The sequence below is a fragment of the Oncorhynchus mykiss genome, chromosome 10, assembly GCF_013265735.2.
Source record: "Oncorhynchus mykiss isolate Arlee chromosome 10, USDA_OmykA_1.1, whole genome shotgun sequence".
Classification (NCBI taxonomy): Eukaryota; Metazoa; Chordata; class Actinopteri; order Salmoniformes; family Salmonidae; genus Oncorhynchus; species Oncorhynchus mykiss.
Window position 1 is genome coordinate 43,636,280 of NC_048574.1, and position 21,181 is coordinate 43,657,460.

The 21,181-nt window shown below is 41.8% G+C and overlaps 1 protein-coding gene across 1 annotated transcript in view; it reads right to left on the reverse strand.

Annotated features, from left to right (window-relative positions):
• The window catches only part of LOC110533959 (AMME syndrome candidate gene 1 protein), a 37,480-nt gene extending 20,407 nt beyond the window's left edge, over positions 1–17,073 (reverse strand). The window contains exons 1-2 of the mRNA XM_021618556.2: positions 16,016–17,073; positions 3,856–3,966 (exon numbers count right to left, since the gene is read on the reverse strand). Coding sequence (XP_021474231.1) covers positions 3,856–3,966; positions 16,016–16,461 — 557 coding nt within the window. The 5' untranslated portion in view covers positions 16,462–17,073. The remainder of the gene's footprint in view (positions 1–3,855; positions 3,967–16,015) is intronic.
• Positions 17,074–21,181: the final 4,108 nt, after the last annotated feature.

The following is a 21,181-nucleotide window of genomic DNA, read 5'->3' on the forward strand; positions in this document are numbered from 1 at the left end:
TAAACAGCGCAACGCTTGAAGCACAGCGAAGAGCTGCTGGCAAAACGCACAACAGTGCTGTTTGAATGAATGCTTACGAGCCTGCCACCGCTCAGTCAGACTGCTCTATCAAACCATAGATTTAATTATAACATAATAACACACAGAAATACGAGCCTTTGGTCATTAATATGGTCGAATCCGGAAACTATCATTTCGAAAACAAAACGTTTATTATTTCAGTGAAATACGGAACTGTTCGGCATTTTATCTAACGGGTGGCATCCCTAAGTCTAAATATTCCTGTTACATTGTACAACCTTCAATGTTATGTCATAATTATGTAAAATTCTGGCAAATTAGTTCGCAACGAGCCAGGCTGCCCATACTGTTGCATATACCCTGACTCCGCTTGCAATTAATGCAAGAGAAGTGACACAATTTCACCTGGTTAATATTGCCTGCTAACCTTTCTTTTAGCTAAATATGCAGGTTTAAAAATATATACTTCTGTGTATTGATTTTAAGAAAGGCATTGGTGTTTGTGGTTAGGTACATTCGTGCAACGATTGTGATTTATTTTTGCAAATGCACTTTTGTTAAATCATCCCCCTGCTTTGCATAAGTTATATGCAACGCAGGACACGCTAGATAAACTAGTAATATCATCAACCATGTGTAGTTAACTAGTGATTATGATTGATTGTTTTTTATAAGATAAGTTTAATGCTAGCTAGCAACTTACCTTGGCTTCTACTGCATTCGCGTAACAGGCAGGCTCCTCGAGGAGTGCAATGAGAGACGGGTGGTTAGAGCGTTGGACTAGTTAACTGTAAGGTTGCTAGATTGAATCCCGGAGCTGACAGGGTAAAAATCTGTCGTTCTGCCCCTGAACAAGGCAGTTAACCCACCGTTCCTAGGCCGTCATTGAAAATAAGAATGTGTTAACGGACTTGCCTAGTTAAATAAAGGTGTAAAATATAAATATATATATATATATATATATATATATATATATATATATATATATATATATATATATATATATATATATATATATAAATATATATATATATATATATATATATATATATATATATATATATACATACATATATATATATATATATATATATATATATATATATATATATATATATATATATACATACATATATATATATATATATATACATACATATATATATATATATATATACATACATATATATATATACATACATATATATATATACATATATATATACATATATATATATATATATATATATATATATATATATATATATATATATATATATATATATATATATATATATATACATACATATATGTATATATACATACATACATACATACATACATACATACATACATACATATATATATATTTTTTTTTATTTTTTTTAAATATTTTTTTTATATAATAGGCCAAATCGGTGTCCAAAATACAGATTTCCGATTGTTATGAAAACTTGAAATCGGCTCTAATTAATCGGCCATTCCGATGAATCGGTCGACCTCTACTTGATATAGGCATTTTCAAATAACCAAGTCAATGTGAGCTCCCCCACCACTCTGCCTATTAGCCCAGTCTGTCTTGTCAGACTTCCTGGTAGTTTGACATGAGCGAATAAGTACTTTTTCTCAAACTTTGAACATGTTAAATCAGACAAATTGTGTGTGTGTGATGTTTTAGTCACACAAAAGGCTATTTTACATGTGAATCAGAATGACTGTTGGGGCCCTTAAAACAGGCAAAGCTGCATCTGAACTGGCCATGACAGTGTAAATGAGTTACATACATGTCTGAGAGCCAGGCTGAGCACTGAGCAACATCTCTCAGGGAGGTAAAACCTTCCTGTAAGTCCCTGGGGCCGTTCCTCCTCTGGATGTGCATGTGATGCATGATTTATTCAGCACCAAATGTCCTTTGACGTACACATAACTGAAAACACACACACAAGCTCCAAGGCACAAGCTCCTTGTTATATTTTTGTATTTGGTAAGAGTGGGAGGGGTGTTCTGTAGAATTGCTGAGGTATAGCCTAAATTCCCTAAACATTAACTGGATAATTATAGGACATGGCTTACTTGGTACAATAGCGGCTTCCAGGCAACTGTATAATAATCATCGTCTCCCTCAGCCATGAACATCCTGCTCTTTGAAAACATTATTTAAAACATTGGTCTCAAAAAGGGAACAGCAGCAGAGGCGAACCACAATTGTTTGTTGGGAGGATTGAACAGGCACAGTCAGAAATGAACTGTGTGTTTGACACAATAACATCTTCCTAAGCATGCATTCTGTTCTGCCTGGTGAGATTGTGGCATTATGAGATCTTCAAAGTTGAATAATTAGAACCAGGGAGATTGGAATGCAGCTGGAGGAAAAAGTGTCTGAAAGCAAAAAGACGACCATGGGTTAAGTTAACACGAGCCCTGAGACAAAAACTAAAGCTGCCCTGTCTGTTCGGCTCAGCAAAATACATGATCAGATACAGCTATTTTCAGACAAACAAGCTAGAAAAATCATAGCATAATTACTTTTGCATGTAAAACATGAAGGATTATCCTTCTTTTGATCAAAGAAGACAGTAATATTGATAACATTACTGTTAGAGTTGAATACAAAAAGGCCCCCCTTTTTCCCCAGAAGAAACCCAGGCCTCACTAATGACATTCGTGCTCACAAAGGCATTCATACTGAGTGAAGAAAACCCTCAGCTTTACTGGCATCCTCATCTGGACGCTTCGCCCTGTTTTTTGGTTCCCCCTGACAACACGCTGCTCTCCCCCTCTAAAAAAAAAATAAAATAAAAACATTTGTGGTACAGTTCAGTCCACAGAATAAACTTTCAAATACATTATCCTTGAACCTTGACTACCTACGGTGAACTTAAAAACAAAAGCTACAGGAAACTCTGTTTGAGGCTCTTTAAAAATATGCATATCAACTAAATAAAACATTTTTTTGCTGAAATGCTATTGTAAGGGCTTCTATGTTATCAGATCAAATAAATGAATTGATTTAGTCGAGCCCAACTTGACATTTGCTGTAACAGCAGAAAGATTGATCTCTCTGTTGCAGTGCATCACCTCCTCTATAGGCCTCAGTGTGGAATCATCCTAGCAACAGCGCTGGCCAATAGGAGGCTGGCAGGAGTCTTAACTTGGAGCCAATAGGAGCCCAGTTCCAGATGTCAGTGTGTCTTTGAGTGAGTGTGTATGTATGTATGTATGTCACTATATGTGTGTGGGAAAGCAATAGAGAGCTACAGCTCAGCCTAATGTGCACCCCCTGCCCATTCAAACACAGTAATTTTTTCCTGTCCAGCTGGTATGCCGTTTGTCCCCGTTCAATGAGCCCTTTCCTTACATAATCCAACAAAGCAGAATTGTTGCTCTGATGGCGGGGGTCTCTTTCAGTGACTGAATAATAAGAACAGACACAAAAGATAAATCCACTTCACACCCAGATATTTATTTTTTTACTTCAATACCACAAAAAAGATTTGTCATCATCCCTCATTCCCTTCCTCTATTGTGTTGTTCATGCCTATGAGGCAAAAGTGTGACAGTCAGCCAGTCCCTCCGGAGATATCCCAGCAGACTACAGGGAGATAACACAGACACGGTGCGTCTGCTAGCGCCTACACTCGTCTCCCCCCATCACTGCTCACCACCCTCCGCCTCATAGCGCTTGACGGGTCGGAACCAGCCGCTGTACTTTTATCTTCCACTGAGGGAGACTTTTGTTTGGAGAAAAAGCCTGACTGCAGTGGTTTAGCCTAAAGGAAAGCGCAGTACATGCTCGGACCTCTGGGCATGATGATCAAATTAAGAGAGGCTTACCTGGTAAGGGTGTACTCCCTGAGTCCTGAGTGCAGGTTCATGGCAGAAAATGTACCTATACATCCCCTCAACCGCTTGTCTCTGCCTATTTTCCATGTGACGAACAGCGGGCTGAAATAGAAAGAAGGGAAGACAATGTTAGGACCTTTAGAGTTTAAAACATTAGAACATCATGTAAAAACTAGGCCTACCCTCGTGTGTGTTTATTTGAAGATTCAGGACCCACTTAGGGTTGAGAAAAACAATTGAGGCAATATTTACATTGATTTCTCACATTCCTAGGGGTGATATTCGACACCGACAAAGGGTTTCTCTCACCTAACATTTCACTGACACATATTGATTGACAATGTGTAGCGAGTACTAAAAATAAGATGGCTACATTCTGTTATATACTGAGCAAAAATAAACGCAACATGGAACAAATCCAAAGATTTTACTGAGTTACAGTTAATTGAAGGAAATCGGTCAATTGAAATAAATGTATTAGGCCGAAATCTATGGCTTTCACATGACCGGCAATACAAATATGCATCTGTTGGTCACAGATACACTATACATTCAAAAGTATATGGACACCCCTTCAAATTAGTGGATTCAGCTTTTTCAGCCACACCCGAGCACACCGCCATGCAATCTCCATAGACAAACACTGGCAGTAGAATGGTCTTACTGAAGAGCTCAGTGACTTTCAACGTGGTAATGTCATAGGATGCCACCTCCTTTACAAGTTAGTTCAAATGTCTGCCCTGCTAGAGCTGCCCGGTCAATTGTATGTGCTGTTATTGTGAAGTGGAAACGTCTAGGAGCAACAACAGCTCAGCCGCAAAGTGGAAGTCCACACAAGCTCAGAGAACAGGACCACCGAGTGCTGAAGTGTGTAAAAATAGTTTGTCCTCGGTTGCAACACTCACTACCAAGTTCCAAACTACCTCTGGAAGCAAAGTCTGTACAAGAACTGTTCGTCGGGAGCTTCATGAAATGGGTTTCTATGGCCTATTTCTAATTGCCTCATGCAGCGTGACATCTCCTCTACATAGAGTTGATCAGGCTGTTGATTGCGGCCTGTGGAATGTTAATGTTGTCCCACTCCCCTTCAATGGCTGTGCGAAGTTCCTGGATATTTGCAGGAACTGGAACACGCTGTTGTACACGTCGATCCAGAGCATCCTAAAAATGCTCAATGGGTGTCATGTCTGGTGAGTATGCAGGCCATGGAAGAACTGGGATATTTTCAGCTTCCAGGAATTATATACAGATCCTTGCGACATGGGGCCGTGCATTATCCTGCTTAAACATGAGGTCATGGTGGCGGATGAATGGCAGGACAATGGGCCTCGGGATCTCGTTCCAATATCTCTGTGCATTCAAATTGCTAAAGATGAAATGCAATCCGTAGCTAATGCCTGTCCACACCATAACCCCACCGCCACCATGGAGCACTGTGTTCACGACGTTGACATCAGCAAACCACTAGCCATACACGTGGTCTGCGTTTGATGTCGGTTGGACGTACTGCCAAATTCTCTAAAATGACAGAGGCGGCTTATGGTAAAGAAATGAACATTAAATTCTCGGGCAACAGCTCTGGTGTACATTCCTTTGCTGTCCGCATGCCAATTGCGTGCTCCCTCAACTTGCGACATCTGTGGTATTGTGTTGTGTGACAAAACTGCACATTTTAGAGTGGACTTTTATTGTCCCCATCGCAAGGTGCACCTGTCTAATGACCATGCTGTTTAATCAGCTTCTTGATATGCCACACCTTTCAGGTGGATGGATTCTCTTAGCAAAGGAAAAATGCTCACTAACAGGGATATAAACACATGTGTACCACATTTTTGAGGAATAAGCTTTTTGTGTGTATGGAACACCTCTGGGATCTTTTATTTCAGCTCATGAAACATGGTACCAACACGTGTTGTATTTCATTTTTCTTCAGTGTATTTTGCTGTTAGAGAGATCATCTCTGTTTTACATTCAGGTGTTCTCTGAATAAAATAAGAGTTACAATTTTCCTTCAAAGCAGCTCTGTGGCTGTGAAAACCTGTCCAGTTTACTCTGTCCTCTAATTACGCCCATTTGGACGTAGTCAGCACCACATTTTGAGCTCGACTGCCCATTGGGAGACTAAATCCATTTGAGAGACAGACAGACAGACGAAGGCAGAAGTCAGTAACATTTCCTTACACCAACCGATATACTACGTTGCCTTCTCTGTAAAACTGATCGCCTTGTCATGGTTAGTCTCTTGCCAACAAAACACATGTTTAACACACCGACACAAGATCCTCATATGCAGGAAATATTGCAGCTTAGGGTGTCCAACTAATCCACTAAAAGCCTGGCAGTCGCTCCACCCCTTTGCCCTAAAATCACGAGACCTTTTCTCAATAACCCCCAGGATTACTGTCGCTAGCTAAGTATTTATACACACACAGCATACCAAAAATTATATATAGCACAACACAAAAGGCAGATCCTTGCCTAGGTTAATACACTTTGTTAGTACAGACATCACGAAGTCACAATCTGGGCAGATAAGGAAGACGATGAAAGTGTTTCAGCCTCATTCACATCTAAGCAGATGTCTATGCTCAGAGCTGAGTATAAATAGGCATCTCCAGTCTACAGTATCAACTTAGTTCTCCAGAAGAAGATACAGCTGTTGAACAGAGCAACTTGTAGAGGTAGATATACATTTCATGATGACCATTGTAAAGAGAGGGCCATGAAAATGGAATAGAACTATTCTTAATATCAACACCTTTGAGGTTCATGACTTCATGTACATTACCAGAAGTATGTGGACACCTGCTCGTCAAACATCTCATTCCAAAATCATGGGCATTAAAATGGAGTTGGTCCCCCCTTTACTGCTATAACAGCCTCCACTCTTATGGGAAGGCTTTCTACTAGATGTTGGAACATTGCTGAGGGACTTGCTTTCCTTTAGCCACAAGAGCAGGCCAGTCAAGTTCTTCCACACTGATCTTCTGTATGGACCTTGCTTTGTGCACAGGGGCATTGTTGTTGGAACCACAGAATCGTCTAGAATGTATGCCGTAGCGTTAAGATTTCACTTCAATTGAACTAAGGGGCCTAGCCCGTACCATGAAAAACAACCCCAGACCATTATTCCTCTTCCACCAAACTTTACAGTTGGCACTATGCGTTGGGGCAGGTAGCGTTTTCCTTGCAATTGCCAAACCCAGATTTGTCCGTTGGACTGCCAGATGGTGAAGCGTGATATATCACTCCAGAGAACAAGAACAGATGATTTTTACGCACTACAAGCTTCAGCCCTCGTCGGTCCCGTTCTGTGAGCTTGTGTGGCCTACCACTTCGCAGCTGAGCTGTTATTGCTTCTACACGTTTCCACTTCACAATAACAGCCCTTACAGTTGATCGGGGAAGCTCTAGCAGGGCAGAAATTTGACAAACTGACTTGTTGGAATGGTGGCATCCTGTGATGGTGCCACGTTGAAAGTCATTGAGCTCTTCAGTAAGGCCATTCTACTGACAATATATTGTCTATGGAGATTGCATGGCTATGTGCTCGATTTTAAACACCTGTCAGCAACAGGTGTGTCTGAAAAAGCCGAATCCACTAATTTGAAAGGGTGTCCACATACTTGTGTATATATAGTGTATATTTAAAAGCCAGGGCAATGCATGGGGGAGGGAGGAAAGATGGTCTTGGGAGAGAAAATGATACAGAGTGAGGAAAGGAGCAGTTGCTTGCTAATCAACATTTTTATCAGCAAGATCTGTTTAAAGAGAGGACTAGCTGTCGCCATTGGCGTCAGCTAACGGGGATCCGAATAATCAAAACTGAGGAGCAGCCAATCTACATTTAAATCCACTCCTCTCTGGACTGCACAGACAGCACTCGATAAGTGTTGAAAAGAACAGAATGGTGGACAACCACTTCACAGTGACCTTCAGTCTGAAAGAAGACTGGAGACAGGTAGGAGAGAGAGACTGCACAACAGAAAAATCTGTCAGAGTGAGTGTGTGTGAGAGACGGATGCATCGCATAAACATGCTTGAGAGAGGGGGAAACGAAAGACAGATTGATGTCAGTCGATCCTAATAAGAAGTGATCTCTGGAGAGGCAGACAGACAAGTTTAGCTCTGATGTAATGGGATGAGTTCAGAGAGACAAGTTCCTCCAGACAGCCAGTCAGTGAGTCAGTCAGTCAGTCAGGCCAGCAGCTCCCTCAAGATGAATCGCTTTTAATCTGGCCGAGGAACCCCTTGGCAAACAAGGTGAGCAGCAGCCTGAGAGAGGCAATGGTGTGAGCCAAATGGGAAAGCAAAGGCAGAGGCAAGGACAGCCAACAAGAGCTTCAGTTGTTGCCCCAGGCACCACTCTGAGGGGTGAAACACATTCATCAATAGTCTTCCACTGGTCTGACAAAAGCAGAGTTTAATTTCAAAACTGAAATTTTTTCAGTTAGAACATTTGTCTCAGGTATTTTCCTGACAAGAATCCATGATGGGTCTCGTGAGTGAGTGGTCAGTTGGGCCTGCTAAGTAAACCTTCTTCTATGGTGTGTGTTCTGGAGGGATGGGTCGACAGAGTACATTTTGACATGCAGCCAGGGTTGATGGGTTCAGTGTGATTAAAAAAAAGCCAGACTCATGCAAGTAAACATTGATTTCTATTAATAAACTGCTGATGAATCAAATCATACCATGAGGTCTAAGCAAATGAAAATCTGTCCAAAACCCCATGGTGGAGTGATGAAAATTGTTTTTAAAAAGGACAATAGGGCAGATATGAAAGGGAGACTGCGAAGTAGGCCTGTGTTTAATCAGCTAGAAAGCAGAAAATCGTTTTCACTGTTCAGGCAGGTATCAACAGAGCAGCATGACGGTCTTTCTGTCCACTGAAGATGTACATTCAGATACTGTAACGCTATTCTCTGGACACCTATAAAAAAGGTGCTCGTCGTGCTATTCAGGCTCCTTTTCCTCTCTCTCTCTCTACTCTCCCAGATGTCCCAATTCTGAACAGTAATCCCAGCCTGCCGCGCCACATGCTAAAGGGTAGTCCTATAGCATCACGTGCCACACTGTGACCTTGACGGTTCCACTCATCATCCATTCCCCACCCACAGCCAACGCTATCCTCACATACCATACCAACACCCACCCCGACTGTTCTGTATGTCTGAAGAGTAGACATCCTCAATGTTTTCAATTAAATGACATGTGTAAAAGGGTGATCCATCACTTCCCATTTGGTATTCATCCATTGCCAACTCGGGCACACAAACACATTGGGATGGAATCCAGTCGGAGAACCAACTTTCTGCACTGCAGAGGTCAAACTCTGAGGACACACCATGTCTCTGCGAAGTACATCAAACAAAGGATGCTTTTAAAAAGCTTTGTCAAGCATACTTAACTGTGCCCAATTAGTCACTCGGTCTTAATTTAAAGCAGTAAGTCAAACAAAGGGAAAGTCTACACATTAGTTCAGATAAAACAGGATGTGATGACATAAATAGGTTTTAAGAGTTGCTTCAAAACCTTTGCTCTATACCAATCAGCCCATAAAAAGAAGGCCCGTGCCATTCCAAACAGTGGAAACAGTAGAAAAAGCTGCAGGGGCGTTTTCATGCGCATTGCTACATCTGGAGCCCAGTTCACACAGCCACCTTCACACTGCAGACCGACTACTAATCAGTGCTGATGACGTCAGTCCCACCCGTCACAATTGCACATTACAATCCCGGGGCCCAGTGCCAGCTTTCACACTGTGTGGGGGGGAGGCGACTACTCAGGAGATTCAATTTTCTAGTATTGGCTAAGTACCTACCAAGTTGAGAAAATAGGTGTAAGTCACATGCATGGACATATTACACTCCCTTGGCTACTAATGTATGGGTCACAAGTGGAGCTGGTGTTGTGGGCAGGAGTGTGTGCAGAGATCAGATGGGGGATGGGAGGGACTGGTGTCATATTCCTCACATCACTTCCTCAAGCAGAAACAACCAGGCCCAGTACATCTACAGGCGGCAGGGTAGCCTAGTGGTTAGAGTGTTGGACTGGTAACCAAAAGGTTGCGAGTTCAAATCCCGAGCTGACAAGGTACAAATCTGTCGTTCTGCCCCTGAACAGGCAGTTAACCCACTGTTCCTAGGCCGTCACTGAAAATAAGAAATTGTTCTTAACTGACTTGCCTAGTTAAATAAAGATGAAAAAAATTGATTTATTTTATTTTGACACATTATAGTTGTCTAGAATAAATCAAGCTGGAGGCTTGAGGTACATTTCATTTAAGCCCCGGCAGAGCAGTTGGTTATGGTTATGAGCCATGCCCAGAAGACAGCAATAACCCTCTTCCTCCTGGAGTTGATCCCGCCCACCTGATCATGTGAATCCTCCTGGTGGTAAACGCACTCGCCTGGGTGGATCAGACTACTCACGTCTCCGTTCCGGACTTATGGGCTAACGCAAGTGGGGGTAAATTTGGAGAGGACCTGAGTGCAGTCTCAACAAAGCAAATGCCCTTGCTATTCAATACAAACATTAGCATAAAGATGTCAACTGCGTTAAAATAGACAGAAACAGTGGGGCTTTCAATTCATTGTCTTCATAGATGGACAGAGATTGCAGAGCACTCTATATTAGTACCATACTAATGTCAGAACCAAGTGGAGGGGCTGGAACCGTGTGTATTCTGTTGCCTCCTGCAAACAACCACCTCTGGGTGATCAATTCCCCATTTAAGAATATATAACCTTAACAAAAATATAAATGTATGAGATGCCTTCTACTGAAGTAAAACAGCCCAGCATGCACAGAGTGGACAGAACATTAGGAACACCTTCCCGATATTGAGTTCCACCCCCTTTTGCCCCCAGTACAGCGACACAGATTCTACAAGTCGTTTAAAGCGTTCCACTGGGATGCTGGCCAATGTCGATGTCGACTCCCATGCTTCCAACAGTTCGCTGGATGTCCTTTGGGTGGTGGACCATTTTTGATACAAACGGGAAACTGTTGAGCGTGAAAAACCCAGCTGCGTTGTCGTTCTTGACACAAACCGGTATGCCTGCACCTACTACCATAGCCCGTTCAAAGTTACTTTCAATATTTTGTCTTGCCCAACCACCCTCTGAATGGAACACATACACAATCCATGTCTCAATTGTCTCAAGGCTTAAACATCCTTCTTTAACCCATCTCCTCCCCTTCATCTACACTGATTTGTTGTGGACTTAACATGTGACATCAACAAAGGATCATAGCCTTCACCTGGTCAGTCTGTCATGGAAAGAACAGTTCCTAATGCTATATACACAAGTGGATTTTTGTTCGGGTTTTGTTGAGTCTTTCCAGAACAGTGGAACTGGATATAAAATAATCATTTCACGGAGGAATTTCCCTTTGAAGGAAAATACAACAAAAAGCTGGGTTTCCAACCTCCTCCAACCCCAACCATCTACCACTCCATGCTTGGATTTTCAGTCCCATTTCCTGACATCAGGCAGAACTTTCCTTTGACCTCGAAATCCAGAGACAGTGGGCATCAACAGATCAACGGATTACAGTGCATTATCCCCATGGCCCTGAGCATTAGCTGCTTCATGTCACACTCAAAGAACATACTGATTCAGACTATTCTTCATCGTGCTTGGGTGAATACAGAGTATGACAACATACACAAGATGTTGGTTATAGCGTTACACACGAGGGAAAATACCCTTCAATTCAATAGACCAATAGCAACCCGGATACTCTCACTAATATGTATGTAAGTATGTATGTATGTGTATACACACACACACACACACACACACACACACACACACACACACACACACACACACACACACACACACACACACACACACACTAGACCTCTCAAGAAATCCCTGTGCTTGTAAACCGAGAAATGGGATCACGTGTCCAACTGTCAACCAATTGCTCTACTCCTCTATCCAACATGACAAAAATGGCATATACTTTCATGTGATCCGGCGTATGCATTTGTGTGAGAGGGAGAGGAGGGATAAATATGTTACATGCACTCTTTCCCTTGCATATCTATAGAAACGCCAGGCAATTTCCAAAAGGCATGATGATAAAAGGTGGGATGCAGAAACCTGTATCTACAGCGCATTTGGAAAGTATTGTGTGTAGAGTGATAAGGAAAAACAATGTAATACATTTTCGAATAAGGCTGTAACGTAACAAAATGTGGGAAAAGTCCAGGGGTCTGAATACTTTCTGAAGGCAGTGTAGGCGCACAGCATTTGCCATAATAAAAAAATTATAATTAAAGACTTGACGCATAACAACGTTGAGCTGCATGTTGATGTCTGGATGTTCTATAAAGAGGAAAACAATGTTGAAATAAATGGCATCGATAGTTTGTCTCCAGGCCTCCCATTTATGAAGTTTCAAACATCTAGAAATACATAGGATACTTTCAAATGACGGCACAGCAGCGCTAATATTCTAGTTAACAGAGTGTAGACAGAATCACCGTGAAATGTATATGGTAGCAACAATGCATCAATGATTTGGGGGCCATTAGGGGTTTTGTGCAAAAGCTGTCAAACCCGTTTTTTGACTAGCAGGACATATAAGAAACAATATGTCACAAGGTACAAAATTATCACAGTGACTAAGGTATTATTTGGGATGGTGATGCGACCACAATATTCTATCCTTTATTCATATATTACCATAACAGAATGTATTCATCCCAACACATTTAAACTGCAAAAAGGCAGCTCAGACATATTTGATTTGAAAATGACTTATCTGCTAAAATATGGTCTTGCACACTAGTATGCAGAGAATACTTCTGAGTTATCTGTAATGGCCAATTACCATTTTAACACCCTTAGAGGAGAAAAGTACATTCACATCGCAATAAAAATAGCATCTCAATGTTTACTGTGAGCAAGGCCACCATGACAACAGCCCCCTAAAGCCACACTGGCTATTAGGTTGGCAGTAATAACTGATGACAATAGAAGGGAAAGGAGATACCTAAATCAGTGTAACGACTAAATACATTCAACCAAAACGTGTCTTCCGCATTTAACCCAACCCCTCAAATCAGTGAGATGATGTCTTAAATCGACATCATCCGCGCCTGGGGAGAAATTGTTGCTGGGCGTTGACGTCCTTGCTCAGGGCAGAAAGGAAGATTTTTCCACCTTTCCAGCGTGGGGATTCCAACCAGCGACCTTTCGGTTACTGGCCAAACGCTCTTAACTGCTAGGCTACCTTCTGCCCCAATAACGTAGGCCTAAGTGTGTAGGCTAAACTGGGACCAGGAACACCAAGGGTCCCCACACCACAAAAAAAATATGTTTGAGCACCAAACCTGTAATTTCAAAATGTTGTTGTGCATCAGCAATTCTCCTCTTGTTATGTCAGTCACTCAGTTATCCCATATCAGCTAACATTTTATAGATGACTAGATAAGTTAGTCTAGCCAGCGATCTAAACTTTGTAGTAATTATGGCTGAATTACTGACCGAGCACACAAGGCCTAGAGGCCCTGACCTCCAGGGGCCCCCATTGTATTTGTTCGTCACTCACTCGGATGGCATAAGTCATGGAAAAATATGGCATTAGATGTATTTTGTCTTCCAAGTCAGTAATTGAGAAAGTATCACCAAGTAAAAAGGTTGGTTGAAAATTCTGTGCTACGGTTAATAGTACCTACCTAATAAAATGCTTATCGGCCAGCTGGAACAGTAATAATGGTCTGACTAGGCAATATTTTTAAATAGCTAGCCTACCTTATGCCTTGAGTTTAGGACAACTGTATTGCACTATCATAACCCAAAACAAAGGTTGTAGGCTATTAATCCATTGTTTGTGTTATGTCTTTGTAAACAAGCAATGTACAGTATAGCAATGTACAGTATTGATAAAATGTCACTATAAAACACATTTTATCAACACAATAAAAAATTGCAATACACATCCTATCGGCACCTAGGTATTGTGATATCTTGAGATCCCTGGCAATTCCCAGCCCTAGTGCATGCACGTGGTTCACATTTTCTATTAGTTTTTAATAAAATCTCTGGGGTTGCCAAATCTACCTACAGTCAATTTGTACTTTGAGGTTTTAACTTAAAACATGTGGAAAAAGACCTTTCAGAAAATAATTATGTTTTGCGTGAGAGTACAACAGCTTGCTCCAGGGTTCAGTGTCAGCAGTTTCACAAATAAAGTAACGGTATGCCCAATCTAACAAAATAAAACATCTGTTGGCATGAGTTACTGGCTTTGTTACTCGCTTTAAGCGAACTACCACAGCTAGTGTCCAGTTGAACTAGCTAGCAAGCCAATTTCTTAAAGCGGAAATCTGCAGTTTAAACGATAACAAACCAACCATACTCCCCGCCCGTTTCGTTTAACCCAATGAGTCCCACCGCAAAGTGTTGGAATTCTAACCCCTTTTAAACATTGTGTGTTTAAGCTAAAGACTTATGGGTAACATTGGATTAGTCAATTTCTTCTGCATCCATAGATACCAACCAATAACCTGTGTGATTAACAGGGGCTGAGCTAGAGCTGTGTTTGTGAGAAAAGGGCAGATCCCGAAAGGGGCCCTGTGCCGGGTCTTTTTACAAAAACGTCTGTAAAGTTTGAATGATTTGAACTATAAACTATTAAAAGATATCTATGAAAAGCAGAGACTGCCACAAACACGCAAATGGTTTGCTCTACGAGCTACACAACAGTCGTTAGAAGGTTAGGGGTTATTCTACATAGAAGATCAAAGGAAATCACAGGAAAAAGTGCTATTGTCTCAGAGCAATACGTATGAGACCTCCTAAGCCTGTGTTAACCTCAAACCTTATTTTCGATATTTATTACAAAACCCTATTCATTCGCCATCCATTTATCCCATAGGGATGGCTGTACGAACCAGAGGTAACTCATTTCCGGGTTTTATAACTGCAAGCTGGCGAGCTCTACAAACCAACATAGTTGCTGTCAAACTCCACAAAGTTGTCACTGACTAGTTTTATATTCATGTCCCTGTGAACAAACAATTTATGTACTTACAGCATTCGTATAAATACATTTTTAATCAGGTTTTCGGGAACATATTTTTTTATTGACATTTCTCACTAAAACTCATGAATGCAACTACTTGTGTGTTATACTTGTTGTCCTGAAGAAAGAAAAATGTAAAACATGGGCTGGACATAGATATACATGAAAATCAAATATTTGCTGAGGTCTCGGGACTGATAGGGTTAATAAAAGATGAGGGATGGGGCTGGAGAAATATAACCACTCAAATTCATAGACAGCTATTGATAAAAGGTCTGACCATCAATGATAACAAATGTATAGGTTTAACCATGTTTTGTGGCCATACAGTGTTAGTTTAGATTGACTTTGTTTACAAACATTGCCGTAAAACAACTTATATTTTGGGTTCTGGTGAGGTATGACAGTTGAACTTAGCTCATACGGCATTTCTAAGTTATATTCTTCAGGAATCAATGGGTACATAATTATTTTATTAGTCCAAAAATGTACAAAGCAACTGCAGATGGCCCCTTTAACGTTTCCCTGTGCTAGCTGGCTAACCTGAATGCTGGCTACTCAGACAGCGGCAACTAGCGCGCTAGCCATATAGCTAACAAACAAGTTCGCTATCAACATTCCAGAGCTCCATGTTAGATGACGGAATATAATCTAGCAGCTTCATTTTCAAAAAATAGATAAAGTGACAAACACACCACGCGCTGCGTGGGGTTTTCCAAACTTTCTCAATTGGGAAGTTGCAACGCTCGCCTTTCCTGTCTACCAAGCTAACTTATCCATGAATGCTAACTAGCTACTTTTTTTTCTTTGTTGAGCTAGCTAGCAGACGTTAGCTAGCATCCATGAGCACCACACCACCTAGTGAAAATAACTTATCCAAGTAGCAGCAGCAATATATTAACTTCACAACGTTGCATAATTCAAAAAACAGACTGTTATTAAACTGCCACATTGTAATTGTTTCGTTATCGGATGTAACTGGCTGGCTAGCTAAGAACATTAGATACACTACTAGCTATCTTAACTAGACAGTCGATGATCATGTTCACAATAGCACCGGTAGTTAACTACCAAGCTAGCTGGCTAACAACATAATAATATAACTTACTAGGGATCGTTTGTAAACCTGGGTGTTCGGGGAGGTTGGTATCCATACAGGTGGCAATAAAGCACGTCGAAACAGAAGCAGCACATCTCCGCTGAAACAACCATCTTCCTGCCTCCACTTCCCGAACCACATCCCGGGCTAAGATTCGGAGAGATGCCAGTTGAGTTGTAGCCTCCTGGGGCTGGGGACAATGCGTTGGTGCTACTACTACTACCCCCAGGACCCCCCAGGCCGTTCACTCGATTCATGTTCCCTGCCACCACAGTCGAGGAGGAACCAATCCCCAAGTCCGAGCCACAATGTCCGGTCCCTACCACCCCGTTACCCGCCCCCACCCCGCCAGGACCCCCCGACCCGGGGGATCCCGACAGCTTCTGCTTCTTCACCCCGCAGCACCCAGCCGCCATCTTGGAACAATCTGCACCGACACACCGCTTCCGACCCATCACCGTCAACGCGGGAGGGGTGGGTGGAAACGCGGACCAGACGTAAAAATCCCACTGCGTTAATACGTACGACGGACAATGCCCCACTTTCCCTTTTTTGTCGGGCGACGTTATATTCGATATAAAGAGACCGCAATGTCACCCTAACTCTGCCTTTAAAAAAATACGTGCCTTACGCAAAATCCTTAAGTGTTTTCTTTTAGAAGACAGCACTGGACCACTTCAAATGTTTCGATTGATCTCAGATATTGTCCAAAATACAGGCCTCTTCTTCGGAACACGATAACCACCGAAGTGATTTCACAAAGCAATCTTTCTCTCGAATAATACAGGAACTAATTCACTAGCTACCCAACAGAGAGACCACAGACTTTGATACAGTTAGCTAGCTAATTAGCTAGTTAACTAGACAGCCAGTAGCCAGATGTGGAGCTGTGACAGCTACTGACTGCACTGCACCCCCAGCAGCACAGAGAATCCTTTTTGTGTGGGAGTCGGGAGCTTGAGTACGCAGGACCCATACGCTTTAGCACGAATAGTACATTACGCTTCGCACCATGTAGCTTAACATTGCACCAGATGTTTACTTTCATCCGAACTTCTTGCTAGACAACTGACCCAATGTGTTGCAGCTCCAAACGTTCAAGTCGACGCAAAGTAAAATGGCATTTGGCTATGCAGTTTGATCCATCATCAGACAGCGTCAGCGCTGACCAAGTCATTTCAACAAACCAGCTGATCAGTTTGCACCTGTATTTTGTGTCAGTTCTCGGACAGTTTCAAAAATCTTATTTAAACCCCAGCGTCATATCAGCGCTGAAAGTTAGCTGTAGATTTGCTTTGGACCTTGTCATCCGTCGAATGTAATACATTTTGATAGAGCAGCATTCTATTCCAACTCTGAAATCCTCGGGGTTTGGTTACTCTAGCTCTTCACAGCGGCTACCATTAGCCTGATAGCCTCTGTGATGTTCGGGGAGGGGAATGTGATCATCTGTCGTCACTGATATTCACAGCGATAGAACACGGGTTAGTAATAAATATCTTTCGTATTCTCAACGCCGAAATAAGATCCAGGAAATGTTTTGAAATGGTTTCCTACGCATAATGCGTATAGTCTCACAGTATCTTCTGTCTGTCAAATCTGAATTCTTGCTGCGAATTACGCAAAGAAAATTGCTGCGTGCGCTATCCACCTCAGCTTCTAATCAACTCGGCCTCAACCGCGTAAGGATATATATTTTACAATTTATGCTTCTTTAGACAATTTGTATCCATCTTCTCTAAGAGAAAGAAAACATGCATCCCTTTAAATAAATTTCGTTGTAGTCGGATAATGTGCTGTCAGCCCTTCTTGCCTGCCATGAAGTCACATCAGCTGCAGTTAATGTCTCTGCTACTCCAGAATCGACTTGCCACGCCAGGGATTTTGGAATAGCAGACTTGGAAAATGGATTCGATTGCTCTCACAATACCATATTAAAATGGGAAACACTCTTTTCATTCCACTTCGATATCGAAGTGTCTTTTTAGTAGTGGGTTCGGAGAATTTACGCAGCAGGTTAGAATAATTAACGTGGCAGGTTGGATAGTAGACTGAGGTTAAGGTTAGGAAAAGGTTAGGTTTAGCGAAAATTATATCCTAACCTGCTACGAAAGTCACTTTGTATCGAAGTTGCGTGAAAAATGACCAATATCAAAATACCAATGTAGGCTACTCCAAATATTGCTTGGTCCCCTCCATGCTGTTCAAGTAACCAACCAAAATGTCAGAGTGCCTCTTTATTTCATTGGTGTTATAGGCAGGTACAGTGTGATACTTAGTGTAACGTAAGGTGGTACATAGACATACCTGCCTGGTTTTAGGCTATAAAGCGTTACAGTTGTGCCGAAATTCATATTTTCGGCTCTGCCAGTTGTTGGGGTTTTAGCACAGCAGCAGGTGTGAACTAGTTATCTAATGAGTTCTAGCCCGTCAGTCGTGTTGTTGTTGTTACGAACGAGAGTCTGCGGGACAGGGACGGATCAGCTTTATATTGGGAAAGTGTCCTTATAATTTACCCAACAGATGACAACAGTAAGATCACAACACCCAAGACCCCTTCAATCATAGTGTAAGTGAGAGTGATATCAAAATCAGACATGCTTGCCCTAAAAGTGTAGGTACACATCACTGCAGATGGCTAGCTGCTTGAGTCAGTCCTTAAAATGGAGGATGACAGTGAGGTTTCTCAGCGCTCAGCAGATAAAGACGCAGCAGGTTTGGAGAGAACACATGCAGTGCCCTCTAAACTGCTAGGCTGAATTAACATCAGCTTGAAACCCCAAATTACTTTGCACCGTACTGCCCATCTTCATTTGAACTACTGTATATTGCAAATGGTTATTTGCGAGAGCAGCGAACTATACTTGCTACAATGTGCTGGCCACCCCCTGGTCCCAGAACAAATCATTGATTGAGAAGTTAATGGTATTTTTGGAAGTTTGTCTCATCTGTAGTCAGGTTAGAATCCTGATATGACAGGGTGATAGCCCAATGAAATGTTTCTACATGCACAAGTGATAAATTAGCAAGATGATTGGAGTAGAATTGTACTCAATGAAGTATACACTGAGTTTACAAAACGTGTCATTCCATGACAGACTGACCAGGTGAATCCATGTGAAAGCTATGATCCCTTATTGATGTAATTTTTAAATCTACTTCAATCAGTGGCAATGAAGGGGAGGAGACAGGTTAAAGAATGATTTTAAGCCTTGATACAGTTGAGACATGGATTGTGTGTGTTTCATTCGGAGCGTGAATGGGCAAGACAAAATATTGAAGTGCCTTTGAACGGGTTAGGCACACCGGTTTTGTCAAGTACTGCAACGCTGCTGGGTTTTTCACACCCAACAGTTTCCTGTCTGTATCAAGAATGGTCCACCACCCAAAGAACATCTAAAAAGGGGGAGGCTTGCAAGCCGAAGAACACCATCCCAAACGTGAAGCACGGGTGGTAGCGTCATGTTGTGGGGGGTGCTTTGCTGCAGGAGAGACTGGTGCACTTCAAAATAAATGGCATCATGAGGAAAATTACATGGATATATAGAAGCAACATCTCAAGACATCAGTCAGGAAGTTAAAGCTTGGTTGCAAATGGACAATGACCCCAAGCATACTTCTAAAGTTGTTGCAAAATGGCTTAAGGACAACAAAGTCAAGGTATTGGAGTGGCCATCACAAAGCCCTACAAAACCTCAATCCCATAGAAAAGTTGTGGGCAGAATTAAAAGCGTGTGCGAGCAAGGAGGCCTACAAACCCCACTCAGTTACACTAGTTGTCAGGAGGATGGGCCAAAACTCACCCAACTTATTGTGGGAGGCTAGTGGAAGGCTACCCGAAACATTTGACCCAAGTACTAGTTGAGTGTGTAAACTTCTGACCCACTGGGAATGTGATGAAATAAATGAAAACTGAAATAATTCTCTACTATTATTCTGACATTTCACATTCTGAAAATAAAGTGATGAGCCTAACTGACCTAAAACAAGGGATTTTTACTTGGATTAAATGTCAGGAATTGTGAAAAACTGAATTTAAATGTATTTCTAAGGTATGTAAACTTCCAACTTCAATTGTATATACACATTTGGAAGGTTAACCCTCGCCCCATTCTGACGTCCTGAGCAGGTTTTCATCAAGGATCTCTCTGTACTTTGCTTCGTTCATCTTTCCCTCAATCCTGCCACTGAAAAACATCCCCACAGCATGATGCCACCACCATGCTTTACCGTGCAAGATTTCCTCCAGATGTGACGCTTGGCATTCAGGCCAAATAGTTTAATCTTGGTTTCAACAGACCAGAGAATCTTGTTTCTCATGGTGGTAGAATCTTTAGGTGCCTTTTGGCAAACACCAAGCGGGCTGACATGTGTCTTTTACTGAAGAGTGGCTTCGGTCTGGTAACTCTACCATAAAGGCCTGATTGGTGAAGTGCTGCAGAGATGGGAGAACCTTCCAGAAGGACAACCATCTCCAAAGAGGAACTCTGGAGCTCTGTCAGAGTAACCATCGGGATCTTGGTCACTAACCTGACTAAGGTCCTTCTCCCCCGATTGCTCAGTTTGGACGGGCGGCCAGCTCTGGGAAATTTTGGTGGTTCCAAACTTCTTCCATTTAAGAATGATAGAGGCCACTGTTCTTGAGGACCTTCAGTGCTGCATACATTTTTTTTGTACCCTTCCCTGTCTCAGAGCTCTACGGACAATTCCTTCGACCTTAAGGCTTGGTTTTTGCTGACATGCACTGTCAACTGTTGGTCCTTATATAGACAGGTGTGCTCCTTTCCAAATCATGTCCAGTCAATTTAATTTACCACAGGTGGACTCCAATCAAGTTGCAGCAACATCTCAAGGATGTTCAAGCTCAATTTCGAGTCAAAGGGTCTGAATACTTAAGTAAATATAGTATGTTATTTTTAATACATTTGCAAACTTTTCTAATAACCTGTTTTTGCTTTGATATTATGGGGTATTGTCGATTTGAGGATTAAAAAATATATACATTTTAGAATAAGGCTGTAACGTAACAAAATATGGAAAAAGTCAAGGGGTCTGAATATTTTCCGAAGGCACCTTATATTGTCCCATATGATAATATAATAATAATATACTACACCTAGAATTTCTTCCCTATGTGGAAGACAGGTGAATTGCAACAGTACTAGGCTGCATTCA